Raw genomic sequence first — 13,503 nt, forward strand, 5'->3', positions numbered from 1 at the left:
GATCTAATTAAATTCGGACGTCGAGCGCTGCAGAGAAGTGAAACAGCAAGGGAACAACACTACTCAGCAAAATTAGATATTACGAACGAAGGATATATACACATTACATGCTGATCATGGGCTTTTTCTAACCTCTCAAACTACCCTTCTTACACGCGTTTTACATCGCAGCAGCTTACCTCTGCTATACATTTGTAAAGGAACACTCTCTTTCCGGCACGCACACTTTTCTGAGAAACCAGACAACGTGAGAGAACAAGTTGAAGAACACAAAAGAAATGTCTTCCCTCATGAAACATGACATGTCAAAGGCAGACCAAGCCAATGAAGAACAACCACTTGCAAGTGTCAATTAAGCGTCTGGTAGGGCCGACTCCAGACATAGATATGTGACTGCTATTAGCTCGGGTATCATTAATATTAGCATTACCGGAATTCAGAAAGCAATTATTGTAACCTGCGAAAACACAGAATGAATATTGTTATCACAGTAATTCACTTTTTAGAAAAACAGAGCTTAGTGATTAAAAAATCGAAGTTGGATTGGATTGGACTTACTTGGGGCAGTGGACGTGAGCGTGGCTGTATTTGCAAAATCACAGTTCTTGGGATCACGTCCAGCGGTCTGATAATAAAGATTCATGGCATAAGCGGCATGAGCTTCGAGCGTGTCCGGTTGGAAACATGCCCCGCCAGCTTTTATAGGGCCACAATCAATCCCATGTCCACAAGCGTAATTCAGATTTCCTTGTAGCTGTGCAGCTGTTAATCCTGCTTTTGGAACACACCACACCCCTCCTTTCGTCGGCGTCGGCGCTGCCGTGGGCGACGGCGTTACAGTTGGCGTGGAAGTTGGACTTTGAGCGGCCCCAGATTTTGTCGAATTCTTACTTGAGAGGCCAATATCATACGTCATGGTCAGGTCGGGCTTGAAAAGCCCGAAGGATCGCTCAGAAGTAGTGCCAGGCTTCAAGTCCTCGTCATATAATGCAAATAGGTACGTATCTACTGGTTTTCCGGGCATAAGTGGGGTCCCAGACATGGAACGTAAGTGCGAGATCAAGTTACCGTTGTAAGCCTTTGCGTTCTCGATGCTAGCACCGACTTCATTGGTGTCGCCTTTGTATGGCCAACCAGTCTCAGCGACGACGATCTCGACGTTCTTAAACCCCAAAGAGTTCAACGCAGAACGTACCGCATCAACCTGAGCATCGAACATGTTCATGTACTTGATGTTCGTGTTCGAGTCAAGTCGGCCAGAGTTGGGCTGGAAGGTGCAAAAGGCCAGAGTTTCGGGCCTGGGGTCGCTGGTGTAAGCGAAGTATGGGTAAGGATTAATGGCGAAAGGCGAAGCGTTGGCGTCGTTAAAATCCAACACTCCTTTCAGTAAGGTCGTCAAACCCGGTTTGAAGGCTCCGGAAGAAGGAGGTTCGGACTGACCCAGCACCGCCATGGCGTGGACGGTGGACACTTTGATTTTCCCACCCAAAGATGCGGAGTTAAGCGCGTCTTGGAGGTTCTGCATCGCCGGCAATAGTTGGTTTTGTAGATTCTGGTCGCCGAAGGTCAAGACTTCGTTGCCGACGGTGATGAGGATGATCTTGCTGGCGGGGTAGAATGGGATGACGTTGGAGTCGATCCAACTTTTGGCAGCGCTGGGGTCGGAAGCGAGGGATGGTATGTCGCTGTTGGCCGATCCGATGACGATGCCTATGTCTGTGTGAGCGAGAGCTTTGATGATGGCAGGGTCTGTTCCGTACAACCGGACTTTTTCGATTGCGGTGGATTGGAGAAGCTTCGCGGTGGCATAAGGCGGTGGGAGATTGTCGGCGACTTCGCCATAGTTCACACCTATGAATGAATCACAACCTGCGAGCAACCATAAATTCAGTCGGTGAATATAGTATCAAATTAAAGGGAAGCGAGAGGAAATTTAAAAAAAAAAAACTATCAAAATTTGAAAGGGAAAAGAACTGGCTTTGGAACGGATTTTCAATTATCTTATCTTTCCCTTGCACACTCAAAAGCAGACAAACCCACCCTCTCTCAGCGGACAAAGCAAAGGATAAATGAATATAAATAACCAAAAGCAGGAATGAAGCATATGAAACCAGAAAGGTGAAGTTAGCTTTTGTTCCAAACCAGCGATTCGTAGCTAATTCATAGCAAAATATTGAATATAAACCAGAAAGGGAAACTTTGGAATGAATAGAATCAGGAAAATACAGAGACGCGGACTTGAGAACCAGATGTGGCTCGAGTTGAAGGAAACAGATTGATTAGCATAAAACAGGGTAGGCTTCGGAGTATAGCAATGTAAGCAGAATCAGAGTAAAAGAATTACTCGAGAGGTTGAAGGCTCGGAAGAGAAGAAGGAGCAAAAGAATCGCAGAACGAGAGAGCAAGGCTTCCATGGCGGAGGAGCACACCCAGGCTTGCGCATCTGGGGAGATTTGAAGTTCCAAGACAAGACAATATAAAGCAGGGCCGAACAGTACTGCAGGGTACAATAGTAAACTCGCATCTTCCCGGACAACAACTAAGTCCGAAAACTAGTACTTCTCCTGTATTTTAATATAAGACTCATTTAACTAATTTGATTATATTAAGGAAATTAGGTAAGTTAGTTAATTATAAGAAAAGTGACACATTTTTCCTAAAATACCATAATCATCTTTCTTAATACTCTCTCTCCCTCTTCTATTTGATTATGATTGAGGAAGTATCCATAGGGGTAATTTAGAGAAAAATGATAAATATGAGAAATGAATCTTATATTTAGGACCAAAACTAATTTAAAAATTAGGTCATATATTAAGGATTGGAGAAGTAATTTTTTTTAATCTCAGCAATCGATTCAAACAAAAAAGGTTAACTTGTCCATATTAACGTTTATACTCCAATCAATCAAAAGGAAAACACTCCCAGTGTATATTTCACATCTAGTTAAGTTGGTTCTCATTGTTTAGTTACTTGGTCTCCTATCTTCTTAGATGTGTAAATCCTTTTAAGTGTTATTTGAAAACTACTTCTCTCTTCTGAGAGATATTTTCAAGTGCATGTCGTGCGATGTTAATTATCAAGCTATTTGACTTCTCTTGTAAAGGCTTAATGCAAACCTGTTTCTCTACCTGTTTCATTCATATTAATTAGTTCAGTAATTTTTTCCACCGAGTTGAGAAAAATGATATTATATTTGATCATAATTATAAGACCTCATTTATAATTTACAAATAAAATCTTATAATTAAGATAAAAAATAGTAGTATTAGTTCCAAACAGAAAAGTAGAGGTAGCTACTTCAATTTAGATGTTGATATGAAACAAATTACTATGCAACTTTTACTTCCATGCTAAGAAACAGCATTATTATTATTTTTTTCCCATGCAACATAAAGTTTGAAGCACGAATAAAGCAAAGCATTTAACTTAGACCGCGCCTTGAAAAGTAGCACCTTATATTATGGCAAGGTAATTAAGTGGGATTAAGAAGGGACCAAATTCAACGTGGAAGAACTTCAGGGCAAGCAAGCGTAATTCATGCAGCAAATAAAAAGTATACCCCACCAAGCCAAAGTACAGTCTTCACGTTAGAACTTTACATTTAAAGCGGTCCTCCTCATAAGTTCAAACTTGCTGTCATTCAAACCAAAACAGGGCTTCGCAGCCACATTTCATTCAAACTTGCCTAGCCGTTCTGCTACATTTTGGCAAATTTCTGCTTTATGGCTTCAAATGGCCAAAATTAGCAGTAGCAGCCACACCTTTTTTCTTTTTAACGTTTCTTTATATAATTTCCCCTCACAAACAAGTCAAATGCAAATACATTCATGTACCCAATAATGCTGAGAAAAGCTAATGATGAAAAAACAATTGCATGAGTGCTTGGTTCTGCTTTTAGTTCGGCTCCACCCACAAAGTTTAATAGACAGAAAAAAAAATAAAGAAGAGTGTGGTGCCGTGTTTCTGAGATGTTACAACGTATAGGGATTCCACTTCCCCGATGATTTGCCCTCCTTTCTCACCACTTTCATTTCTTAATTCACAAGGCACCATTTAGAGTTGTTTTCTCCTTGTTCCTTTCCCCCAATGGAATTCGCCTCTCACTTGTATACACATCCTTATTTACGAGAATAACATGCTTTTTAATTTTAAATTTGATTTTATACGTCTGCGTTTAATATGTTCTCCGTATATATTGAACTGACTAGCAAATTAAATAGGAATGCGGTAAGGTGATGGAATTTTTTTTTTTTTTTGGGGTACAGCAGATGAAATGATCTGGCGTCAGATAAAGCAACCCTGCAGTAAGAATTTTATTTGGCAAAGACCGAAAAAGGAAGAAAAGAAAAGAAAAACAAACAAAGGAGAAAAATGGGGAAAAAGAACAATGAAAATGAAACGTGTTTTTTTGTACGAATGATATGGGCTTTCTACATGAGCCAGTGTCGATATAAATCCATGGCCCGTTGGGTAAACCGAACATTATAGTGTGTCGCTGGGTTGCGGGAGGTTGTTCGGCCCAAAAATAAGCGATCGGGTCTATTCGCCATGGAAATTAATTAGTAGCAATCGCATAAAAAAAATACGAAAAGGATATTTGTCAAGAAAATTAAGATTTGTTGATGCCATCAACATATCTGAATCTCCTCATCCAAATCCATGCGGCTGATTTTCTTATTTTAACGGACGAGTTTATTAAAACTTAAAAGTTATACGCAGTAAAATCTATTTATGTAAAATTCTAATGAAATAAAATATATTTGAGATAACTAGTAATATAATATAATTTTGAAATATATAAAATATTTGAATTGATTTTTTATGTACTTATTTCTAAACGCAGTATATTAAGTAATGCATAAGTAATATATTTTACTTTTACTAATATATATTGGTAATTCCATCTATTATATAGAGATATTATCTTGATTTCTTGATTTGACTTACTTGACTAGTATTGGATTAATTTCTTATCTCTTCATCTATTGTTCTTTCCTGCCCTAACATTTTTCTCTTAAATAAAATTAAAAAAACGTGAGACTTTATTGAAAAATCCATGTGAACTGCGCGGGATATTGCATAGATAAACTCAATCTTCCAGCACTATATAATCCGAATTAACATTTTCAATTTCTTAATATCTGGGAGAAATAAAATCTTTTGCGCGGGATTCTCTAGCTGGGCGTATAATAACGGCACCATCAGATCTCTCTTAAATTATAGTATTAGATATTTTTACAATGTTATTGATGTAATTCTAATTCTAATTCTAAACAGAACGAATAATTAATTATCTGCAATTCACTTATCAAATAAAGATCATCATAAATCAGATTGCGGCAACGTATCTTATACGAATCATCCTTCCTTTTTTTCAGCATAGATATTCGGCTATAAAAGAACGGCATCCCCCTCCGCGCCTTACTTCCCATCTCGATGGATAGGGTGCTAATCTTCAGTTACGTCAGATGGCGTCTACCCGCAGGTTATCTCGTCGTTCTGGTTTTTGACTAGCGATGGCCCTGGCTGGCGGCGATCGAAGCCGGCAAGAATGATACTAGTTGAACCGGAATCGTTTTGGTAATCCAGTCACGAATCATGCAAGGTATCTCAAATCTGGAGGGCCTTTCAGATATCAGAGCTCGTGATCTGTTGTTTTGTGGTTTTCACCTAACGGAAATATGATCTTTCTCTTAGGTCACGGGATCTTGAAGTCTGCAATTCCACTGATCTTGATGGGTTCTTGTACGTAGATCATCAAGGATTAAGGCGGCTATCGGCGCTACTGTTAGCTGGGCAGAGTGACAAATTTACAGAAATCTCGCTGAGGGAAACTGATAAATGGAGGGAGGGATTGGTTTGGTTGTAGAGGATTGAAACAGAAGTTACATTGAAGGTTAGATATTTGTTATATTGTTTTAAACTTATCTACTGGTTGTAGGCCTTTGCCATGACGGGTGCGCTTGCATGGCAGGTCAAACAATACTTAATAAATTTCTTTGTTTTGGCGGTCGAGGGGGAGATTTTGCCGTCCGGCTCTCCCCCTCGCGGTGTGCGTGTGTTGTGTCGCCTTCTTCTTCCTCTTCTTCGGGCCTTTGCCATGACGGGTGCGCTTGCATGGCAGGTCAAATGATACTTTCTTTTTTTTGGGGTCGAGATTTTGCCGGGCCGGCTCTCCCCCTCGTGTTGTGCGTGTGTTGTGTTTCCTTCTTCTTTTTCTTTCTTTCTTCTTCTTCTTCTTGGCGTAAAAGGTAAACACGATACTGAGCAATTCCGTTTATAGAATTGTTGAGATTGTCCGTGTTTGTTAAAATTTCTCACAAGTCAATAATATTGATCTAGTTTTGGTTCATCTATTGAGTGCGTAATTGGCTTTTGATTATGATTTTGATTTATTTATTTTTCATTGATTAAATAAGGAAGACATATGCTCTTTGCTCTCGGCTCTGTTCATTCCTTCTTCTGCACAAGATATAAAAGGATGCTGTACCGGATGGCTTCAAAGCGACCCGTGAACCTTTATGTTCGCTGGCTTGATGGATTCAGACAAACTTTTGAAATAGTATCTGGATCATTCACAAGTAGTTCCCAGCTATTCTCTAGGAATACTTTTGTTATTTCTGCACCTCCCCCCCCCCAAGTCGATGTAAGTTAAAAGTTTTTACTCTCGTTATTACAAATGTAAAGGATGCTGAAGCTGTAAATTATATATATATATATATATATATATATCCTTTCGTCTACTAGCTAGTGACTTTCGTTTTCTGTATACTGTTATAATTTTTGTCTACTTATCTGCTGGATCAATGTCTGTGTAGTGGGTGAGTGGTGGACCAACTATATGGAGACTCTTCCGTGTGGTACGATGGAAGTGGAGGGGAGGAACCGGAAAGAAAAATTTCAATGATCTATATAAAAAATTGGAGAAGTTGAATAAAAAGTTTTAATTATTTTTTCTTACTCTTTTATCTTATATTTTTTTTATTAAAATTTTATAATCTCACTTCTTCAATTTTTTTAATTAAATTGAGCTTCTTAACATTTTTTCTCCCACTCTTCCAATTCCCATGTACCAAACATAGGGTTAGGAAATTGAAATTTTCTCATTTGGATATATTATACGCATTCATATCGAAGTTACGGAAGCAGGATTACAGATTCTTTTACGATACTTTGATAATGGTCCTATGTAATTGAGGAAGTTGTCTTGTATATTCGAGCTGATATATAATGAATTTCACAAACTGATTGATTATCAAATTCCGAACCTGTTATATATCTTTCATTTCATCCATGCATCCTCCTTGGGAGAAAAAAATATTCGTTATTTTGATGCAAATTAATTTAATACATTATATTTATATATGCTAAATTCATTCCTTAGTTATGATTCAAAACTTGAACAAATATCCTTTCATAGCCTTTGAATTTACTCGGCCTTTTACATAGAGGATTTCCATCCGCATAAAAATCTATCTAATGCCGAACAGTCTGCTTTATGATTGTAGTCTTTGTTCTTCTTTTAGCTGGCAAACTGGAATTTTTTTTTTTTTTAACATTTTTGCCCAATAACTCAATAATAACTATGTAAGTTATCATATACAGACCTCGTGAATACTAGCGGTAAATGCAACCAAGCTTATGATTATTATTTATTTATCTATTTTCGTTCCATCATTCATATATGGTCAGGCATGCTGACTAACTTAGCTTCACTTTAGCAGTCACTCATGTAGCAGTGGGCTCACGTTTGTGTGGTATAATTTATTTTCACAGGAGGAAAATGGCGATGTGGACAAGTTAAATTAAAGTTTGTATGGAGGGATGGATGTTGAATGTGGTGCCTCCAATGGACCAGACCACCTGCTGTTATAAGATCAGGTAACTTCATCAACTTTGGTAGCTCATCCTGCGTCATATGTACTGGGAGGCAACGCCTAGTGCTTCTTTTTCCAGTACTTGAGACTGCTTTGGATTCTCAACAATTGCTGAGATAGGCTGTTCATTGATCATCATGTCTTAAGGAGATTTTAAATCTTGTGATTCTCAATGCTCATGTAAAAATTGCTCCAGGTAATTTTGATCAAAAGTTCCCAGTTTGGGAACAGTTTATAAGACTGTTTTTATCAAATTTATGTCTGGTAGCTGAGGTTTCTGGGTAAAATCAACTACTTAAATAAGCATATCATATATAGCTTTCTCTTGGAAAACCTCCTTGCTAGCGGGGACCTAATTAGAAACCACTCTTGTGCCTGAATTTACAGAAAACACTTCTGTGTCTGGATTTTTCAAGGGAATTAGCCGATTTGGAAGCTGATTGGGCCTGCTAAAACTTCTTGGCGACAGGGTCATGTCTCTCAGATTGGGTGTTGATGAGAATTCCAGTACCTTAGCAGAAATTGTTGCTGAATAATCTGACGGTTTTTTATTGTGATCCTGGCTGAAGTTCACTGTTAATTATTTTATCTTTTATTTTATTGTGGATTTTCTTAGCTTTGTTTTGTTTCTGGATGCCGACTTTGTACAAGAATTATTAGTTTAAATGAAAGGCTTTGCTTGCTGGGAAAAAACTAGCAATGTGATGGATTTTCTCTTCACAGATTCTCTCGCGTTTACATGTGAACTCACGCTGTATCAGATACTACTGGAAAGAGTTTGGCCTGAGATGTGTTTTGGCTCTTAATATCTATACCTCGTCAATTTGGGATTTGATTACGCTATATTCACTAATGCCATTAATAAATGGAAAATTTTATTATGGTTTAAATTTTCTTCATGTGGTCTATCAAACTTGCACATAGTCGGCTTTTCTTCATTCGGGGAGATCTTTTGTCCTTCGTTATGATACTTATCATTTGACTATTGTCATACTCTTCCTGTCCTCTAATTCTTTTTTTGTCTCAACATCTTCTCTATATCGATCAATTATGATTTATGGTTTCCAATATTTAAGCTTTAATTTACCTTGCAATTGAACGCTATTATTTTAGTTTTTCAATGCTTTTGCGTTCATTTACGATACTTCCTTTTTCAGCCAGCGCTGTGCACGGTTGGGCCAAACAGCTCCTGTTATTCTTATTTTCTTTTTTAACTACTAATTATAAGCTTTTGAACTTTTCTTCGTCTATTAAAATTCGGTTTCCAGTAAGAAAATGACCCTTTCATTTAAGTTTTTAATGATTAAAATGATTTTGTTGGTTGCCAAGGACGAAATATAATGTTTCATAAATATCTATCGTATTTGATGATGATTTTTTAAAAAATGAGATTATCGGAGCGTGTTTGATTTTGTTTCCCTTTTTATTTTAAAAACTATTTTATAAATCAACTTTTAAAAGATGTAATTCAAGAAAAAAATCAAAGAAAAATATTTATTTATGTACATATTTAATTTACAGATATTAACATATATACATTGATAACAATATCTGTTTTATATATAATATCTATTAATCTTGCAGGAGGTCATGGCTTAAACATACTATCTTGACTTGACTTAACAATTAACAGTGCGAGACTCTCAATTTTTCAAAAGCCTTGTAAATTCTGCGGGACAGCATGCGTAAACACGATTTCACACCGCAAGATAATCCGAGTCAACATTATTTTAATTTTAAATTTCTCAGTTTCTTAATATCTTCGTGCAAATTCTGTAGCAGGCCATTTAGTAATCGAGAAGGATAACGATAAATCACTCCGCCCCATCTCATCCGTCTTAAATTATATTAGATATTTTTACAATATTGTTGATATATAAATATAATTTAAATTTATAAACACAATGCATAATTATCTATAATCCACTTATCAAATAAAGATCATGATAAATCAGATCGCGGCAACGTATCCTAAACGGCCTCAGATTTGACTATAAAAGAACGGTATCCCCTACGCCTTACTTCCCATCGTCCCGCGCAAGTGAATGCAGTCGGTGGATATGGTTGATCTTCCAGTAGATCAGATGGCGTTTACCTGCAGGTTCGAAGCGGCAAGACTGGTACTAGTTGATCACCGAGAATCGTTTTGATTATCTAGTCACGAATCATGCAAGGTATTTCAAATCTTGAAAGGCCTTTCTGATCGATTTCGGAGCTCGTCGTCTGTTGTTTTGTGGGTTTTCACCTGACGGAAATATATGATCGTTCTCGTAGGTCATCGGATCTTGAAGGCTGACGTTCGGCTTCTTGTGTTCGATCTTGTACGCATAGCAGAACCGTCGTCAAGGATTAAGGCCGTTATCGATCGGCGGTGTTTGTAGGGCAGAGTGATGAATTTACAGAAATCTTGCATGTGAAATTGATATTTGGAGGGAGGGATCGGAGTTGTTTGGTTGTAGAGGATTGTGAGAGAAGGTTAGATGCTTGTGATATTGCTTTAAACTTGTTTGTTGTTGTAGCTAGGCCTTTGCCATGACGGGTGCGCTTGCATGGCAGGTCAAACACTACCTAATAAAATTGCTTTTTTGGGGGGTCGAGGGGGAGATTTTGCTGCGGCCGGTGGCCCGCTCCCCCCCTCGCGGTGTGCGTGTGTTGTGTCTCGTTCTCTCTTCTTCTTCTTCTTCTTGCGAGTTACATGACGATTACTATATACTACTATGCTATATACATGCGTACTTTTCTTAATTTTACAGCGACGTCTTTCAACAAGACGAAAACATGAAACAATGCAGACAATTGTATACGGCGTATCTCTGCAAATTTTATAGCCAATTTTCCCCTTCCAATTATTGTTCATGAGGCGAGGACTTAACATGTTCTTGTTTTGCTGCTTTAATGTTCCTTTATCATTCTCTTCAACGTCATTGGATACGCACATATTCATTCTGAGCAAATTCGTTTAGAGAATTGTACGTTTTTGTTAAATTTTCTCGCTGCAAGTCCATAATACTGATCTACATTTATTTCATCTACTGAGTGGGTAAACGTCTCTTTTTATTATGATTGTGATTTATATATATTTATTTTTCATCCATTGAATGAGGAAGATATATGCGGTTTACTCTCGGCTCTCTTTATTCCCTCTTCTTCGCAAGATAAAGATGCTGCAAAGGATGGCGGGAAGACTGTTAAATATTTGCTTCAAAGCGACCCGTGAGGCCGTGACCCTTTTTTGTTCGCTGGCTTGATGGATTCAGATAGTATCTCGATCATTCACGAAGTTTTTCTCAGTTAGTAGTTATTCTTTAGGAAATATTTGTTTTGTGTTTTTTTTTTGGTTGCATTCCCACTTCCAATAGCTGTAAGTTTAAATCCCCCCCCCCAAGTATTATAAATGTAAACTGTAAAGGATGCTGAATAATAATATGCAGAAATCGTTTCGTTTATTAGCTAGTGACTTTCTTTTTGTTACGATTGTTATTTAAACAAGCTTATGGTTTAATTTTGTTCCGTCATCGATATATGGTCAAGGCACGCTGTTTAACTTATTTGCAGTTTAATTTGACTCACGTTCAGTTATTCATTCATCTCTTTGCTCACGTTTGTTGTGTGTGTCTGTGTGTATATTGCCTTTACAGAGCCGGAAGATTATCAGAAGCATATTGCTTGAGCCTGTACATGAAGGAGAGTGGGTTAATGAATTAGCTCGTAGAACCAAACGGGACCACCACTAGTAATATATGTGGAAAATTAACCAAAGTCCTTTCGTTCGTGGAACCACCCTCCTTCCGTTCAAATGGGCGGATGACTAATTCCGGGCCATGTCGGCCAAATTGTGTGGCTTAGTCATTTGGAAGCTTCTTTGTGCACGTCATTGTTGCGCCATGGAAACCGCTATTCTCTCTATTCTTCGTATTTTCTTGCATGGGACCCGTGTTCTCTAAACAATTAATGACAGCCATCAAAATTTTGATTCGATTAAAAGCCACCAAAGTGAAAACAATGAACCATACGGAGGCTCTAGTGACTCGGCAGCTGGTCCCGTTCATCCCTTGTGAGATGACATTAGATGGATGATGCGTCATTGTCAATTACAAGCACAGTTCTACTATATATTTTTCACAAGATGCAAATAATTGAATTATACAAATTAAAATTGATTAAAAGTAATAAATATATAAAAATGTAACTTATTTTCTAAAAACACACGTTATGAAAAATGTGAGTGGAAGAGAAAAATGAATAGAAGGAAAAAATGAGAGTATATAGTAAATATAAAAATATACAAAAGATATACGCAATTAATTAAAAATAAGCATAAAAAATACATTAAATGTTTATACTATAAGGGTGTGTTTGGTATGAGGATTTGCGAAGGGAGCGGAGAGAGGAGGAAGGATTTTAATTATTTCTCCTTATTTGACAATACACAAGTTTTAGGAGTAGAGAAAAAATTCTAAAATTTTTTTTAAAATTGGGAGGATTTGAGGGAAAATAAATATTTTGTTATGTGGTGACTATTATGCTATATCTTAAATAAAATAAAGCAAAATTGTCCATGTCAAAATATTTTCCCCTTCTTCCTCTCCTCATGAACTAAACAAGATAATATTAAAACTCCCCACCTCCTCCTCTTTTTATAAATTCAAACAAGATAATATTAAAATTCTTCCACTCTCCTCTCCTCTCCTTCTCTCCATTAAAATCCCTTCCCTCCTTTCTTCTCATTGAGCCAAACAGACCTAAAAATCCAGCTCATAAAAAAAATGAGGGGTATTACATAAGTCCTCAAAATTAATTAACAACTCAGCGTTTATTCGGTTTTTATTATCTTTTGTAAGTGGATTAACTGGGTCAAACCTCACACTGGCGTTTCTATGTTGGTCGTACGCGAGTTATGCTGGAACTTATTACCCTTATTTTAATTATAATTATAAGATCTTATTCGTAAACTATAAACGAAGTCTTGTAGTTAGGATTAGAAGTAATTTTTTGTTGGCGACTGTTTTTGTCCTTATGATCGGAAAGGGATTTACCAACAAATGTGCCCGTGATTCGGCCGACTGATTCAATTCGCAATAACCGGAAAAAGTTCTCTGAAAGAAAAAACGAAACTTAATTAAAGTGGAAGTTACCTTTAATTTTAATCAATATAATCCCGGACTTGGGTAGAATATCGCATGCTTAGCTTTTATTTATTTATATTTCTTCGTCCTATTACTTCGTCCTGTCATATTATTTATTAATTTTCAGTTTTTCACAACTATTTATTAATTTTAATAATTAATATATATTACCCTTATCAAAACGGTCCGTGTAAATCTAGATCCCCTTAATTAACAGTACGATGTCCAGATAACTACAGGCAGGTAACCTGATGATTCTTGAATGTTATTGACACCTGTGGCCACCTATACTGATGGCTAATATATGGCCGTCTTTTTGTCAGATGTCCTGATGGAGTAAACAAATATAAATTTCTGCATTAAATTTTCAGATTTTGTTTGTTGGAGATGGAGGAAAAAATTACCACCTCTGTAATGTCCAAGCCAGGTTAAGGATTAATTAAGGCTTTTTGCTACCATGTATATAAATTCAATGTATCAATTTGTTTATTCATTTT

At 37.1% G+C, this 13,503-nt stretch overlaps 1 protein-coding gene across 1 annotated transcript; it reads right to left on the minus strand.

Moving 5' to 3' along the window:
• Window positions 1-48: 48 nt before the first annotated feature.
• On the minus strand, window positions 49-2,455 carry LOC114758142 (glucan endo-1,3-beta-D-glucosidase). Its single transcript, XM_028947155.1, has 3 exons — window positions 2,345-2,455; window positions 559-1,869; window positions 49-457 (listed from the first exon to the last, which is right to left on the minus strand). Exons 1-3 carry the CDS (start codon window positions 2,412-2,414, stop codon window positions 306-308), a joined length of 1,533 nt encoding a protein of 510 aa, XP_028802988.1. The 5' UTR covers window positions 2,415-2,455; the 3' UTR covers window positions 49-305.
• Window positions 2,456-13,503: the final 11,048 nt, after the last annotated feature.

Source organism: Neltuma alba, unplaced genomic scaffold (genome assembly GCF_004799145.2).
Source record: "Neltuma alba isolate B1F8T4 unplaced genomic scaffold, ASM479914v2 tig00010672_pilon, whole genome shotgun sequence".
Lineage (NCBI taxonomy): Eukaryota > Viridiplantae > Streptophyta > Magnoliopsida > Fabales > Fabaceae > Neltuma > Neltuma alba.